This window comes from Malus domestica, chromosome 10 (genome assembly GCF_042453785.1).
Source record: "Malus domestica chromosome 10, GDT2T_hap1".
NCBI classification, from domain to species: Eukaryota; Viridiplantae; Streptophyta; class Magnoliopsida; order Rosales; family Rosaceae; genus Malus; species Malus domestica.
In genome coordinates this window covers 21,777,218-21,794,318 of record NC_091670.1, presented here as the reverse complement: position 1 = coordinate 21,794,318, position 17,101 = coordinate 21,777,218, and the positions used below count along the sequence as shown (strand labels likewise).

General features: G+C 39.6%; 1 protein-coding gene across 2 annotated transcripts; it reads left to right on the top strand.

The window, feature by feature from the left end:
• Positions 1-5,404: 5,404 nt before the first annotated feature.
• On the top strand, positions 5,405-10,744 carry LOC103438281 (translocase of chloroplast 120, chloroplastic-like). 2 transcript variants are annotated; one of them, XR_011571844.1, is made up of 3 exons: positions 5,405-5,539; positions 5,876-9,851; positions 10,213-10,744. XR_011571844.1 is itself a non-coding variant. In XM_070805772.1 (2 exons), exon 2 carries the CDS (start codon positions 5,916-5,918, stop codon positions 9,765-9,767), a length of 3,852 nt encoding a protein of 1,283 aa, XP_070661873.1. In that variant the 5' UTR covers positions 5,413-5,539; positions 5,876-5,915; the 3' UTR covers positions 9,768-10,051. The 2 variants fall into 2 exon arrangements, 1 of the variants encoding a protein (XP_070661873.1); XM_070805772.1 differs by lacking the exon at positions 10,213-10,744 and having other exon boundaries at positions 5,413-5,539; positions 5,876-10,051.
• The last annotated feature ends 6,357 nt before the right edge of the window (positions 10,745-17,101 follow it).

Below are 17,101 nucleotides of genomic sequence, written 5' to 3'. Positions count from 1 at the left end.
CAAGGCTTGGACTGGACTAGACTATAGTCCTGTGTTTGGTGTGCAACCGGATTAGCTTTAATGGGCTTAGGTGGGACTCGCTCGGATTACACGCCTCCTTACGAGTTCTTAACGAAGAACCCCAATTTTGGGCGGATTCGTAAGCACGGAGAGAAAACCGCGAGGATCCCCAACGTCCCTCGTCCTGCTCGTCGCTCGTCGTCGATCTTGCCCTGCTTCCTCGTCGTCGTCCTCCTCACCCTCATCGACGAAAGCTTCTCGTTGGTGCCCAAGTTGAGGTAATGCCGCCTTCTTCCAGCTTTTTTGTTTCTGGGTTTTTGAGAAATTCGGGTTTTTGGGCTGTGATCCTCGTCTATTTTGGGGATTTTTTATTTTTGGATTTTTTTTATGGGTCAATTCGAATTTTTTGATAGTTTATGAAGTCAATTAAGCTGATTGTTGAATGTTTTGGACTCGAAGAGGCATGCATGGTAGCCGATTGCACTGGTTTTTGGTAAAATGTTTTTTTTTCTTTAATTTGCTGCAACATTCACTACTTTGCTGGCGGCCGTCGTAAGCACCCCAGGCGCCGCCGCTGGTTTTCTGTTAAATGGGTTTTTTTCTTTATTTGAGTTATTTTTGTTTTTGTGGGGAAGAAGATTGGTAGATGATGTGGTCCAATCTGGGAACCAATGCATTTTCTTAAACGGCTGAGATTGAAAGACTGATTTGGCCTGGTAGAGCATCCAAGTAAAAATTTGGGTGTGTAATCTGTGTGTGTGCATCTGTGTGTGTAATCTGTGTGTGTGTAAGTGTAATATGTGTGTGTATACTCTGTGTGTGTGTGTGTAATCTGTGTGTATGTAATCTCTCTCTCTCTCTGTGTAATCTGTGTGTGTGTGTGTGTGTGTGTTTGTATGTATGTAATCTCTCTCCCTCTCTCTCTGTGTAATCTGTGTGTGTGTGTGTGTGTGTAATCTTTGTGTGTGTGTGTGTGTTTGTATGTATGTAATCTCTCTCCCTCTCTCTCTGTGTAATCTGTGTGTGTGTGTGTGTGTGTATGTAATATGTGTGTGTGTAAGTGTAATATGTGTGTGTGTGTGTTTGTGTAGTGTGTGTGTGTATTGTGTGTGTGGGTGTGTGTGTTTGTGTATTGTGTCCGTGTGTGTGTGTGTGTGTGTGTGTGTGTGTGTGTTTGTGTAGTGTGTGTGTGTATTGTGTGTGTGTGTGTGTTTGTGTAGTGTGTGTGTGTATTGTGTGTGTGTGTGTGTTTGTGTAGTGTGTGTGTGTATTGTGTGTGTGTGTGTGTGTGTGTGTGTGTGTTTGTGTATTGTGGCCGTGTGTGTGTGTGTGTGTGTATTGTGTGTGTGTGTGTGTGTGTTTGTGTAGTGTGTGTGTGTATTGTGTGTAAGTTTGAACCAACTTAAGTTGTACAATTTGATTATGTATGCAGTGTATGTATGTATGCAGGGTGTGTGTGAGAGTGTGTATGTCCGTGTGAGTGCAGTGTGTGCATCTGACCAGTGTGTGTGTGTGTATGTATGCCGTGTGTGTGTGTGTGTGTGTGTATGTATGCAGTGTGTGTGCAGTGTGTGTGTGTGTGTATGTATGCAGTGTGTGTGTGTGTGTGTATGTATGTATGTATGCAGGGTGTGTGTGAGTGTATGTCCGTGTGTGAGAGTGTGTATGTCCGTGTGAGTATGTGTGTGAGTGTGTATGCAGTGTGTGAGTGTGTATGCAGTGTGTGTGTGTGTATGCAATGTGTGTGTGTGTGTGTGTGTATGTATGCCGTGTGTGTGTGTGTATGTATGCAATGTGTGTGTGTGTGTGTGTGTGTGTATGTATGCAGTGTGTGTGTGTGTATGTATGTATGCCGTGTGTGTGTGTGTATGTATGCAGTGTGTGTGTGTGTGTGTGTGTGTGTGTGTGTGTGTATGTATGTATGCAATGTGTGTGTGTGTGTATGTATGCAGTGTGTGTGTGTGTGTGTGTGCAGGGCAATCAAACCGGAACTCAAGAAAGTGTTCGTCCAAAGGCTTTTAAGCGACAACGCAAGCGGATGAAGATTTTGGCTAATGTTAACATGGATGTATTTTATTAATGTTAACATGGATGTATTTTATTAATCATACAATCTTATGTTATGACTTATAACTTAGCTTTGCACTAGTATTTTGGCTTATGTTAACTAGCCATTTTGTAAATTATGGAGATCTATTTTGGCTAATGTTAACTAATGTTAACTAAGATTTTCTAAATTATGGAGATCTTCTTATGTACTTGTATTTGTTGAAGTTGCATGTATTGGGCACTATTATTTTTCTTCTGTTGGGTGATAGAGTTTAAACCAAGCTACATTTGCAAATTAAACCCAATTCTATTAGCAGGTAATAGAAACAAAACAATTGTCAATTTTTTTTAAGATTCATAATATACATGGCAAAAATATGCTCCAATTAACCCATATCATGAGATTTGTAGCATTACTCTATTACACAATGGCAAAAATTTGTAGTCCTAGTTTAAGCAAACACAAATCTGGTGAACAGTACTGTTTTTCTTATCCTGCTTCTTAGTCCGACATTACACCAAACGCTTCACTAAATTAGTCCAGCTTAGTCCAGTCTAAGCCAGTCCAGCTTAGTCCCGGCAGCTAGTCCAGTCCGAGACAGTCCGGCACAACAAACGCACCCTATAAGACCTGGAAACAAATTCCTGAAAAATGGAATGTGCAATCTCCAGCTTACAATAAATGTATGCGAATGAATCAGTGAAATATTTATGTGTTTGATCTGTTTATGGGTCTGGTAGTGATATATTTATGTGTTTGATCAGTTTTTGGGTCTGGTAGTGAAATTGCAGAATGGACTGTGGTTGTAATATATATGCTAAACTGTGGTTTATAGGTCTGATCAGTTTATGTGTTTGATCAGTATATGAGATATATGAATATTATATATGCTGAACTGTGGTTGTGATATATTATTGTGCATTGTCAGGATGGACGGGTCTGGTAGTGGTAGTGGTAGTGATAGCCAATCACAATCTACTAGTACACCTAGGACCTCTGATGCAGGAAAAACTAAGGGAGTCTCGGAGGGACGGGGGATGATAACCTGAGATTTGCTCAACCAGGAGCAACGGAGCTCGCTCATGTCGCTAATCGTGGATTTGCTCACATGACCAAGCCAAATCCTTGATTTTAGAAGGAGAAATCACTCTTCAAATGCACAAGGCAAATACAATTTTAATTCATTCAAATATGTCATTCAAGGCTTTCTAGTACAATATTTATAAGCGTTTACAAATTAATAGACCTCAAGTTTCCATAACACCCTTACAACTCCCAAAATAACTTAACAAATTCCTAAGTAATTAAAATACAAAACCTTTGTTATTCCAAAGCATATTAATGGTTTCAAATTGTTTTCTCCAAGTCTACCTCCCACATCAACCTCGGTTTTAGTAAAACGAAAGCCACAGTACATTCGAACTAAATACTATGAAGATTATTGTGATGATGATCCGGATATGGATGCTGATATAGGGTTAGAAGAAATAGAGGAAGGGGTCCAATTATCAACAAGAGGAAGGGGTCCACCATTAACGGCAACAGATCATTCATCAACAAGGGGAAGGGGCGAAAAGGGCGAAAGGGAATGAACTTACTTAAGCTTCATTTTGGTTGCATGCACTTTTTTGCTTATAAACTATGTTTTGCTTTTGGTTTGTAACTTAATCTAAATTCATTCGGAAGTTTGGTTTGTAAAACTTAACTTATTTCATTTTGGTTGCATGCATTTTTAATTAACTAGTTTGGTAGACAATTGTGAACTTAAGCTTAACTTGTTAGTTGTTGCTTGCTTGGTATGAAAATTGAAATTATGAGATGAGATTGTGGTGAACTTTGATTAAGATGAAATTGAAATTATGAGATGAGATTGTGAAACAGGTGGGTTGCAAGCAGTGGGCTGCAAGCCTGCAATTGTTAACTTTTTTTTTTCTTGAAAAATGGGTGGGCTTACTGTTTAAAGAGCTTAAAATTGTAAAAAGTTAAAAAAGCCCAACATTTTGGGCTTCAAAGCCCAATCCCGAAGTGACTCGAAAATCCCAAAACAGTTTCGGGAATCCTGAATTTCGGGAATTGAATAGTTTCGGTTCGGTTTTGGGATATAAAATCCCATCCCGAAATGATTTGATTTGGAATTTAGGTTGGGGGTTTCAGCTAGGGATCCCGACCCAAACCAGCCTTAATCACAAATGTGAACTGCCCAAACTCCAAAGCAAATACTTGAATACTATTTTCAATGTGAAGATCTAATTGGAGTGACTTTTTAGATAAGTTTTTTTTTCTCTTTGTTAAGTGGAGAAATCATTTTCCTCCACCACATTTTTCTATTCAAAAGATCCAACAACCCAAGGGCAAATAGTTCAATAAAAATAAGCCTTTTTAGTTAAAATATTTTTTGGGATTGACATAGTTTATCATTCTCTAATAATGAAAATCGATAGAAGTAGTATTTATATTTCTCTATCGTAAACTATTGTCATTCCATGAAAAATTTGTCAATATCCTCATTAAGTGGAGAGGTTGGATTGATAAAAAATATCTATAAAAAAGAAGTCACGTGGTCGTTCATGTGACAATTTAACTAGAATATTGACAAATTTTTCAGAGAATGACCAAAATAATTTATGGTAAACAAATTTAGAGATCACTTTTATCGATTTTTAATGTCAGAAATCAAATTAAGGAATTAATTCAATTTTAGGGTCTATTTGAACTTTAAAAACTCAAAAAATAAAGTGACAGAGAGGAGAGGGGCTCATGCAACATGCTTCGAAAATGGTGCCCTAAGTTTCCCACGTGATATCATTCATCTAAAATGTACAAGCAAACAAACATTTTCCGTCACTTGATACTAAAATCTAATGGTATTCCTTTTTATTTTTATTTGTAAGTGAGAGGTTTTAGGTTTAATTCTCCTAAAGACAAATTTGAACCATATTATTAAGAGTTCATTTTAAGATTAAGCTCACCTTATTCTTGTAGATAATACCGATTGTTCTCAGAAAAAAAAAAGAAAAAAAGAAAAAAAAACATTTTCCCACCTCTCATCGTGAATCCGTGATCAATCAAAAGTGTTGATCATCGAGTCGTCAATCGGACGGTGGGCACAAGTCACGTGACAATTGAAAGAGCTACCAAACCGGCAGCTGATCCGCACGTGCGCAAAGCCCAAAGGGTAAATAGTAGACCCAAAGAGGAAACCCTTTCTCCAGTTTCTCGTCCACGTCATCCCGATCAACGACTTTTACGATGATATCGATGTAAGATTCTTGACCGTCAGATCAAATCCCCACAATCATTGTTGACCGTCCATCAGACTCTTATCCTTAATTACTCTGCTGGTTTAAGCCTAGTAGGGATATCTAATACACAAATAGAAGAAAATCCCGGAGCCTCAGTCTCTCCCTCTCTCTCCCTCTCTCTCTCTCCTCTCTGAATCGAAGCGAGACGAAAGGCAGAGCCTTCATCTCTGTCAACCCAGAAAACCTGGTAAGCTTTTTATCCGCTTTTTATTGGTTAATTAATCTCCTTTATGCATTCATTTAATTTATCTCGTATTGTTTTTTTAATTCCTTTTTCTGCATAAACCCTAATGAAAATTCAAGGTAGGATCTGGGGTGTTTCGTTTCAATTGTTTTTTGTTATCAGTGATTGATAGGTACATACTGGAAATGTTAATGGAATTGTTTGAATGCTCTTTTGTTGGAAAATTTGGAGTCTTTTTCAGTTGTGATTATTTTTTTTTTTTTGGGGGGGGGGGGGGGGGTTTGGTGATTTGAATTGAATAATCTGATAATTGGCTTTTTTTCTTCTTCTGGGTTTTAGTGAATCTAGGGTTTTGAGGCTGCATATTGAGGATTTGGGGATGGAAAATGGTGATAAGATTGCTGGTGGGTCTGAAGTGGGGGAGAACAAGGGTGTGGATGTTAAGGTTGTTGAGGAGAGGGTTGTAGAGGGGTCTAATGGACTCAAGGATGATGCGGAAGATGAGGTTTTCGAGGAGGCGATAGAGACGCAGGAGAATTCGCAGGAGCAGGGCAGTAAAGTTGATTTAGTGGATGCTGTTGTTGTTGGTGAAGAAAGAGAGACTGAGACGGTTGGTGGCTTGGGGTTGGCGTCTCTTATTGAGAGTCCTAGTGTCGATACATTTGAAGAGGCAATTGAAGTTCCTGATGAGGTTGGGAAATCTGATGATGATGATGCTGAAGTGAAGGTGGAAAATCTTGTAGGTGGGAACAGCGATGATGAAGTTGGAGTGGCAGGCGGAATTGATGATGAACAGACTAAAAAGGAAGCAGTCACTGAGGAAACAAATGGATTGACAGATGATGGGTTGGTGGGCAGCCAAGAAGATGCAGTAAAAGAAGTTACTCAGGTTGAGGCTGGTGGAGGAATATCAAGTTTGACAGGTGGGGATGAGGCTGATGTAAAGTCTGTAGATCTCGAGAATGTGAAGTTTGAAAAAGACAATTTTGAATTAAATGGACTTGCAGATGGCTTGGTGGGGAGCCAAGACGTTGAGGTGAAAGAAGTATCTGAGATTATTACTGGTGCGGAAATAGTAGGTTTGACAAATGTGGGTGAGGTTGATTCAAAGCCTAATGTTGTTCTTGAAAATAAGGAGCCCGAGAAGGATGATCTTGATAATTCAACTTCAGAGCCAGTATCTACAGATGAAAAATTAGATACTGAAGATCTTGATTCTCCTCAAGTAACTGAATTTAATAAGGAGATTTTGAAGGAAGCTGGTAATGGTCAGGAGTTAGAGGAGAATTCCTTGAGCATAGAGAATCAGGATGAGAAGACTGTGGATCTACTAAGTGCTTCAGATGGCGTTCCTTTGAAGCTTGAAGATGATAACGGTGTGGAACTGCTTGATAGAAACATGGATACAGTGCATCAGGAAGGTGATAGTGCTGAATCAAATGATGCCACGCTTGGCATTGAAGAAAAGCAGGAGTATAATAAGACTGAAGAACTGAGAGATACTTTGACTTTTACAGATGCAGAACATCAAGGTTTCAGTAATGGAGAAGTGAAAGACTCTTTCACTGTGCTGGGTTCAGAGCATCACGAGGAAAAATCTGAACCAAAAAGCATTTCATCTGATAAACAACTGTCTGGGGAGGATAGTGAGGAAATGATTGTTACGTCAGAAAGGGAGATCTCAGCTCTTTCTGAAAGATCTGCAGCTGAGAAGACAGAGAAGATTCAGGATGGTGCCACTAATTTGAGAGCACAAAGTAACAAAGATGATCAACCTCAGCGAGCTGATGAAATTGCTCCTGAAGTTCGTGACAACATTGCTGTGCCTGAAGAGCCTGAAAAGAAAGAAAACATTCAGGCAGAAAAGGGAGTCACAAAAGTGAACAAAGAACAAGAGATTCAACCTGTATCAACTCTTTCTTCATCTGGAAATTCTACACAACCAAGTCCCCCTCCTGCTCGGCCAGCTGGCCTTGGGCGTGCTGCCCCACTATTGGAACCTGCGCCTAGGGTGGTCCAGCATCCTCGAGTAAATGGTACAGTATCTCATGCTCAAAACCAGCAAATTGAGGACCCCGTTAATGGAGAGACAGAGGAGTCTGATGAGACTCGTGAAAAGCTTCAGATGATAAGAGTGAAATTTTTACGTCTTGCACATAGACTTGGGCAGACTCCGCATAATGTTGTTGTGGCTCAGGTTTTGTACAGATTGGGATTAGCTGAGCAGCTGCGTGGTAGAAATGGGGGTCGTGTTGGTGCCTTTAGTTTTGACCGTGCGAGTGCCATGGCTGAACAGCTTGAGGCATCAGGGAATGAACCCCTTGATTTTGCTTGTACCATTATGGTTCTTGGAAAGTCAGGAGTTGGTAAAAGTGCAACCATCAATTCTATATTTGATGAAAAGAGGTTCACCACTGATGCTTTTCAGATGGGGACAAAGAAAGTTCAAGATGTTGTGGGTACTGTGCAAGGGATTAAGGTACGGGTCATTGACACACCTGGACTTTTACCTTCCTGGTCGGACCAGCGACAGAATGAGAAGACTCTCCTAAATGTTAAGCGCTTTATCAAGAAAACACCTCCAGATATTGTGTTGTATCTTGATAGGTTGGACATGCAGAGCAGGGATTTCAGTGATATGCCACTCTTGCGCACCATCACAGACATTTTTGGGCCCTCTATATGGTTCAATGCAATTGTGGTTCTGACTCATGCTGGATCAGCTCCTCCTGAGGGCCCAAATGGTGCCGCTTCTAGTTATGACATGTTTGTCACTTCACGATCTCATGTTGTTCAGCAAGCCATTCGTCAGGCAGCTGGGGATATGCGCCTCATGAATCCTGTTTCATTAGTAGAGAACCACTCTGCTTGCAGAATTAATAGGGCTGGGCAAAGAGTCCTGCCAAATGGTCAGGTTTGGAAACCTCATTTGTTATTGCTCTCCTTTGCATCCAAGATTCTGGCCGAAGCAAATGCATTATTGAAGTTGCAAGATAGTCCACCTGGAAAACCTTTTGCGACTCGAACTAGGGCACCTCCTTTACCTTTCTTGCTTTCATCACTCCTTCAGTCAAGACCACAGTTGAAGCTGCCTGAGGAGCAGTTTGGTGATGATGACAGTCTAGACGATGATCTGGATGAATCTTCAGATTCTGATGATGAATCAGAATTTGATGAATTGCCCCCATTCAGACGTTTGACCAAGGCCCAGGTGGAAAAACTCTCAAAAGCACAGAAAAAGGCATATTTTGATGAGTTAGAGTACAGGGAAAAGCTCTTTATGAAGAAACAGTTGAAGGAGGAGAAAAAGCGACGGAAGTTGATGAAGAAAATGGCAGCTGCATCAAACGAACTGCCAAGTGATTATGTCGAAAATGTAGAAGAAGACAGTTCTGGTGCAGCATCTGTACCTATTCCCATGCCAGATTTGGCATTGCCGGCTTCCTTTGATTCTGATAATCCTACTCACCGTTACCGGTATCTAGATTCCTCCAACCAGTGGCTCGTAAGACCTGTTCTGGAACAGCATGGTTGGGATCATGATGTTGGTTATGAGGGTATAAATGCAGAAAGACTGTTTGTTGTTAAAGAAAAGATACCCTTATCTTTTTCTGGCCAGGTTACCAAGGATAAGAAGGACGCCAATGTCCAAATGGAAATTGCTACTTCAATAAAGCATGGAGAAGGGAAAGCGACTTCATTAGGGTTTGATATGCAGACTGTTGGAAAGGACTTGGCTTATACTCTACGAAGTGACACAAGGATCAGTAACTTTAGGAAGAATAAGGCTACTGCTGGTCTCTCAGTTACTCTCCTGGGTGATGCTGTATCGGCTGGTATGAAAGTTGAAGACAAATTTATTGCTAATAAACGGTTCCAATTGGTTATGACTGGTGGTGCAATGACTGCGCGTGGTGACGTTGCTTATGGTGGTAGTTTGGAGGCTCAGTTGAGAGACAAAGACCATCCTTTGGGTCGTTCCCTATCAACCCTTGGGCTCTCTGTCATGGATTGGCATGGAGATCTTGCCATAGGGTGCAATATACAGTCTCAGATTCCAGTTGGACGGCATACAAACCTGATTGCTCGTGCCAATTTGAACAATAGAGGGGCAGGACAACTCAGCTTGCGCTTAAATAGCTCAGAACAGCTTCAATTAGCATTGATCGGCCTCGTTCCTCTGCTCAGAAAGTTGTTCACTTTTCCTCAACAGTTGCAGTATGGGCAATGATGATAGTTGTGCAGTGGAAGTGTTGCGGTATAGGTCTCATCAAGAGTGAGTGAGGAGTTCATCTTGAGATGGTCATCACCACAAGTGAGTGATTCTAAGCTGCTGGTTTCAAATAATTTCAATATAGTATTTCATTGATCCTAGTGATTTTATCTTCTTAACTATATATTGGCAATTGGTAAATTTAGTTTTGTTAAGGTACTGGGCTCGGTGTTGCGCCTATTTCAGTCAGGCCTTTGTCTTAATTATCCATATGGGTGTGAAAATTCATTTATGCTGCCAAAGTTGTTGATTGCTTGGCCTCTCATTCTCTGCTTATTTAGGTTCTCATGCTCGTAGTTCAATGCTCATCGCATTTACTTTATATTGTTTGTGCATGGTTGAGGGCTTTGAATATAAAGCCGAGTGTTCACTTTCAGTCATTGATATTGTTTGTACATGGCAGAGGGCTTTGAAAACAACCAAGTTTTTAGTCTTTTGCGGGTTGGTGTTTCATCAATGTTTGCTGCACCTAAAGGAAGCCAGAAGTATGAATAATTTTCTACTTGAACCCCGTCCTTGCACTCGTTACTGTGAGCGAAGGAAAGGGGGAATCATCAGCAGGATGATGGAAAATAACGAGGGTATCTTCTGCGCGACGATGATTTTCTTCTCCTTGTGTTTGTAACGCAATTTTGACAGACTTAAGAATTGTGCGTCAGTTGGACTATTGTGAACTCTTCTTTGTAATGTACCGGGAGTTCTTTTTGTTGTTCACATATTTAAGAGTTGGCATTGCTCTAGTGATTAGACCGGAGTTACGAGGTTTCGTTGCGTCTATAGAACACACAACATTCTAAAACTGCCGCAAGATGAAAATAGTTTTCAGTTTGGATTGAGCAGCCAGATCCTCTTAGAAACATTTGATTCATTTTTCTTGTCGCCGTGTATGGCTCATAATTTAGAATTTAAGGTGACTATTGTTGTTTGAGAGAGAATTTACTGTGACATTAGAGAGTGCCAATTGCTAGGTTCTGCTTGCAAGGTGCCGAAAGGGATACCAACCCATGTTTGTTGGTACCCTTTGAAGTGATATATTTTGTTTTAGACCATCTCTAACATTTGAGTTAAAACCTAAAATTTTTAATTTAGAAATAGTTTTTCTTCTCAAACTCTTCTGGGTTAAATTTTTAGTCCGAAATTATTAAATAATGAATTTAGGATAATTTTTTTCTTAAAATAACTTAAAAAAAAATTATGTAGACTATCCTAATTTAATTTTATGAACATTTTAACTAAAAAATATTTAGATTTCGATAAATATTGAAAAATCACTAAACCGGCCTACGAAACAATACGAAACACATAAAATAAAAATTTTAATTACTTTAACCGTTGGATTTAAATATGGACTGTTAGAATTTTTTTTTTTTTTTTTTTACCTTTGGATTTGATCAAATTAGATCTTAGCCCGTTGAATTCAATGAATTTATAAATATTAAACTAAAAAAATATACACATATGTAGTGGGCCAGCCCCATTAACCTATGGGGAATTCTGGACTAAATTTGCCCCAGAAATGAGTTTTAGGTTTTAACTCATATTTGCCTTAAGGGTTGGAGCAAGTTAGGATAAGTTTAGAACTTACAATTTGAGTTTTACTCTAAGGGTTGGAGTAGGTCTTAGAAGGACTAGCAAAAAATATATTTTTTTGTTGTAGCCTATTTTATTTGATAAGGTTAAAGAGGGCCGGCGGCAAGGGTAGAGAGATTGAAAGGGATGTGTTTGTAGAATTGTAGGGGAATGTGTGTTGTTATCCCTCCTACATTGTGCATTTATTTATAGTAGTAAAAGAAGAAAAGATATTCCTTCTTCCCCAAGTAATACAAGTTGTAATAGGAAAGGATAACTAGAATTAAATCTAATCTAGGATTTACACAATCACACTTAAATAGGGAAAGTTTACAACATTACCCCTTGAGTGTGTAAATACTCAAGGTAGATTTAGCATCATGCAGAAGTTGAGGAAGTCGACTCGTCGACACTGATTCTAAGGAACAACGCTTATTTTCAATAAGGTAAAAACTTGCATAAGTAGTAAGTCTCACTAAAAAACCCTAAGGCTATGGCAAAAACCTGAGGAGGGACAAAATCCATAGTCTAAGGAAAAATGCGTGAGAAATGCAAAGTCAAAAGAAACGTCTACGATACGTCATCAGGGATATGACCAGCCTGAGGTGGGTGCCTCGTTAAAACCTAGTTAGGTAGCAAAAACCCAGTGGGAAAAATGCTCCTAATCGTAAGGAAAAAAGTACATTAAGATCAAGCAAGTATCTTGAGGATACTCCCCCTGAGTTTGACACAATTCCAAAGAGAAATAGCAATGTTACAACTCAGAAAGTTTACGCATACCAATTCCATAAACAAGCTTCTGAAACGTCGTATTCGGCAGTGATTTGGTGAAGAGGTCGGCCATATTGTCTTGTGAACGGATTTGCGTGACTTCAATCTTCTGATGCTCTTATTGTTGATGTGAAAAGAAGAACTTCGACGCAAAGTGCTTGGTGCTGTCTCTTTTTATATAACCATTCTTGAGTTGTTCGATGCATGCTGCGTTGTCTTCAAAGATTGTCTTTGGGACATCAACGACGGGATAAAAATCGCATGAGCTTCGAATATGGCCCAATACTACTATCAACCAAAAGCATTCTCGAGTTGCTTCATGTAAGGCAAGAATTTCAACATGGTTAGACGAAATGGCAACTAAGGTCTGTTTAGTTGACCTCCAAGAGATTGCGGTGCCTCTAACGGTAAAGACATAACCCGTTTGAGAACGCGCCTTGTGCGGATTAGACAAGTATCCTGTGTCGGCATAACCAACAAGGCGAGAATCGACTCGAGAAGCAGAGGGTGCGGCATCACTCGAGGATCTGTAAGGATAGAACAAGCCCAAATCCGTAGTACCTGTAAGGTAACAGAAGATGTCTTTCACCCCAATCCAATGTTTGCGTGTAGGTGCATTACTGTATCTTGCCAAAAGATTAACATCGAAGGAGATGTCAGGTCTAGTGCATTGAGCTAAGTACAATAAAGCGCCTATCACACTTAGATAAGGAACTTCAGGCTCCAAAATCTTTTCATCATCCTCCTTCGGACTGAAGGGATCTCATTTTGCATCCAGCGATCGAACGACTGTAGGAGTACTCGAAGGCTTCGCTTTATACTCATTAAAGCGACGCAACACCTTCTGGGTGTAGTTCAATTGATGTACTAGGATTCCATCCAAACAATGCTTTATCTCGAGACCGAGATAATATTGAGTCTTACCTAAATCTTTCATCTCAAATTCCGACTTCAGGTGAGCGACAGTTCTTGCGAGCTCTTCAAGAGTTTCGATAAGATTCATGTTATCGACATATACTGCAACAATCGCAAATCTGGAATGTGACTTCTTAATGAACATACAAGGGCATAGTTCGTTGTTCACATATCCCTAACTAGTCAAATACTCACTCAGACGGTTATACCACATTGATAGGAGCATATTTATGCGACTTAGTTGGCTTGTTCTTGTGCATTTATGTCGTGTTTCCTTAGTTATTTTAATGTTTAAAGTCATTTTCGTGTGTTTTCAAATTTTAAGGACAAAGTAGGCAAGAAGATGCATTTTGGAGCATTTTGGAGCATTTTGGAGCAAAATGGAGCTTGGAATGCATGTCACATATTTGGAACCAAGGTTTGGACGAAATTGAAGACTTAAAGAGGCTAAGAATGTGAAGAATTAGTGTACAAAGGATCAAGAACTCAGCCACAAAAGGACACACATCCTTGCCGTGCAATCCACATAGCATTCCCTTTGGATTCCCATGCATGCTTAATCATCCTTGTCCCCTAAAATATTTCTGATTTCATTCCTCAATACACTCAATTATCACACTCAATTGCTGCATACCTCTTGTTCCCTTCACCCATCAGATTTCACACAACTTTCACAACCATTCCATGCACCAATTGATGCTCCATCATCCACATTTGGGATCCAATGCCGTGTGCAACACATGTTGCTGCACCTTTGACTAATTTCTGAAACATTTCACCTCCCCTTTTCATTTCCATGCAATGAACACAATCATTCATGCTCCCTAGCTGAAATACCACTCCATTTTACCCTCCATACTTTGCATCATTGCTCCATTTTCATCCTTGGACCATTGCACACCACAAATTCACCCTTCTTGCTGTGCATTTCCCCCACTGCCTAATCTGATTCTCTAGGGTTTTTGAGGCCTATATATACATGTTTTCAACCCTTGGCAAAGGGTTGAACCTCCCATATTCATCATTCATCACAGAAAATTCGTCCATGCACACCCTAGGCAGCCAAACACCCCAAAAACACCATTCTAGTGCCCAGAAAACATAACAGCCACTCCACCTTCTTCCACCCTCTTTGCCGAGTTCTCTACCATCCTCCAACCATCAAACACTCCTCCACACTTGCCCTAAACCTCTCCATACCATTCCCCATCCATTCTACACCATAAAACTACCCAAAACATCTTCACAACCCAATCTGCCGCAAGCAAGGAAAGGGACAGATTCACTACGATTGTTTGGCTCTTCATTCTGAGTTGTTGAACGATTTTAGGTGTTTTCTATCTTATATTTCAATGTCTAATTCATATAATCTTTGTTTTGCTTTAAGTATGATTGGCTAAATTTGTTTTGGCTAAGGGTGGATTCAAAACCATGATTATATATGTGAAATAAGTTGATTACTTTCAGTTATCGTTGTATAAGTCGTGAATACAATTTGCTTAACCGTTTTATTTAGAACTTATTCTTGTATGTTGGTTGAGAGTGCACGCTTAATTTGCATGCTTGAATTTGATGCTAGGATATAAATTTGTTTCACCTAATCGTTATGAATTTATATTCGTAAGTAGTGAAGGTCGCTAGTCACGATCGTGTTAAGTAGATTCCTGGCAAGAGTATCATGCTTTTCATAGTTACGAATGCCTTGTCGATGCTTACGATTTCCAAAGAACGTAATGATTCTAACTTGTGTCTTTATCATGCTGTTCATATAAAGAACTTGTTAGGAATAATTTGTTTGCGATGCATATTCATCCAATTCAATGATTCTAGGGAAATCTGAAGGTTAATTTAAGCGGACCTAATTAACTTGGAGTGTCGAGATTCATAACTTATTCAATTGATAACTGGAAATTGATTTAGGTTGCATATATTTCATGTGTGGAGAAGAACCCCTTAGCCATTCCATCATCCATTGATTCTTCATAACTTTGTATTACAATCTGTTTCTCTTACAATATGCCATTTAAGTTTATTTTCGTCCAAATCAATTCCCCAATTATTTTGAATTCCTAGATTAATTGGAAAGTGTGTTGGTTTATGTTTTTAAGTGTTTTGGTACAAGTTAAAACCCAAATTCGTCCAATTTGATGCTTTGTGTTCAAAACTGCCCAGAAAGTGTTTTTAAGGCAGTTTTGAATCTTTTGATTGCTGTTTTGAGTTTTTGGTTTGTTTTAGTATTTTAAACGTGAGTTTTGCATTCTTTGAGTCTAATCTAGTGCTTTAAACTTTGTTTTTACATTTCTAAGTCAGTTTTCAAGTGTTTAGCAATCCCTCCTAATCCCCGGTCTAGAACGATCCCTATTTACATACTTTGCTACAATTGATAAAAAAAGGGTTTAATTTTGTGTGTTAACTTATTTTTCACATCACACATTATTCTGGATTGCTTCAAACCTTAGAGTAAACGCCTTAGTAGAATTGAGAGTGTGTTCCAGGTTTGGAAATATTTGAACCAGTCAATGTAAGTCCTTCGAGAACTTTCATATAGATTTCCGTATCAAGATCCCCATATAGATAGGCGGTTACTATGTTAATCAGCTTCTGTTTGGACCTAAATTTACATTGGCCTGTGAAATCAAGGCCGTTGAGTGAACATAGCGCCCGACTATTGGATCAAGAAATAAAGGTCATTATTAAAAGATAATGGTTTTTAAAGTTATGATTTTTATCATAATTTTCTTTTAATAATGATTTGTTATGAAAGATGAGATATATATCTGGAAGCATGACGGCACAACTGGCGTGTGAATGTGTGGATGAGATTGGATTTAAGTGACAGCCATCAGGATGCATGCATGGATGAGTTTAAATCATAGGAAACCTAGGTAGACTAGGCTTTTCGTTTTACTTGGTAATGGATGTGGCAGACGTGCCGTGAGAAAGCGTATCATATATATATATGTATATATTTGGTGGATGTCGTACATTTTGGCAGTCTGCATGCCATGGCAAAGGTGCAAACTATATATATATATATATATATATAATTGGTGGTTGTTTAGGTGAAGGTTATCTAAGTCATGTCAGATACATGGGAATTTGAAATAGGACTCTACTCGAGAATCAGGCCGTGCCAAGCAAGTGCATCAGTCCTATAAATACAGATGCAATGGCAACGGAATGAGGACCTGCCAATTCAACACACAAACTGCCCTGCGCAAACCCTCGCTCTACGCAAAACCTCTCAAACATCTTGAGATTTTTTATTTTCCTTTTTCACCAACACATTTTTTGTTTGGATAAGGCAACCGTCGAACATCTTTAGTTTGGATAAACAGCACTGTTGCTGTAGAATCAGCCGACCGTAGAGCACCTTCAGTTTGGATAAACAGCACTGCGACAAGGCCGATTGGTTATCTATCCAAGTCTCAGTCGAGGAGGATTTTCGAATCCTTATCGGCATAGGTCATCTCGTTAGCCTTCTCGGCAAAACGAGGTGTTACAAGTTACTATACTCGGCACATTGAACGCCGAGTCGTTTATGATTGGTTATTCGCAAGTAGGTTTTAGAGTTCGGCATTCTGATGGCCGAACCACTTTCACAATCAAGACATACATTTTTTTTTGAGTATTTGTGTCCTTATACTTTGGTGTCGATTCAGCATGCTTATACTCTCACGAATATAATCACCGTGACCGAATCTGGTGTCGACGATTTGTGAACTTCGTAGAACTAGTAGCTTTGTCTTCAAGCTCTAGAACTTGAAGGCCGAGACGTGTTCCTTCCTTGGCCGCAGTCGCGAAATCAAGAAGTCAGCCGCGCACTCAACGCAACATCAACACATTTTACTCCTCGGCCGATAAGTTGGCACACCCCGCATACAACCTAATGATGTAGTTAGCTTACTAATTACTCGGCCTGCGTGCCACGTAGGCTTGGTAGTTTTTAGGGTTAACATTTTGGCACGCCAGGTGGGACCCAGTGCTAAAACTAAGAAGTTCACATGATAGATCAAGATTTCAATCAGGTTCCGTTG

Bases quoted from the DNA above. Each gene is read 5' to 3' on its own strand.
- LOC103438281 (XM_070805772.1), top strand. From the start codon at position 5,916: ATGGAAAATGGTGATAAGATTGCTGGTGGGTCTGAAGTGGGGGAGAAC.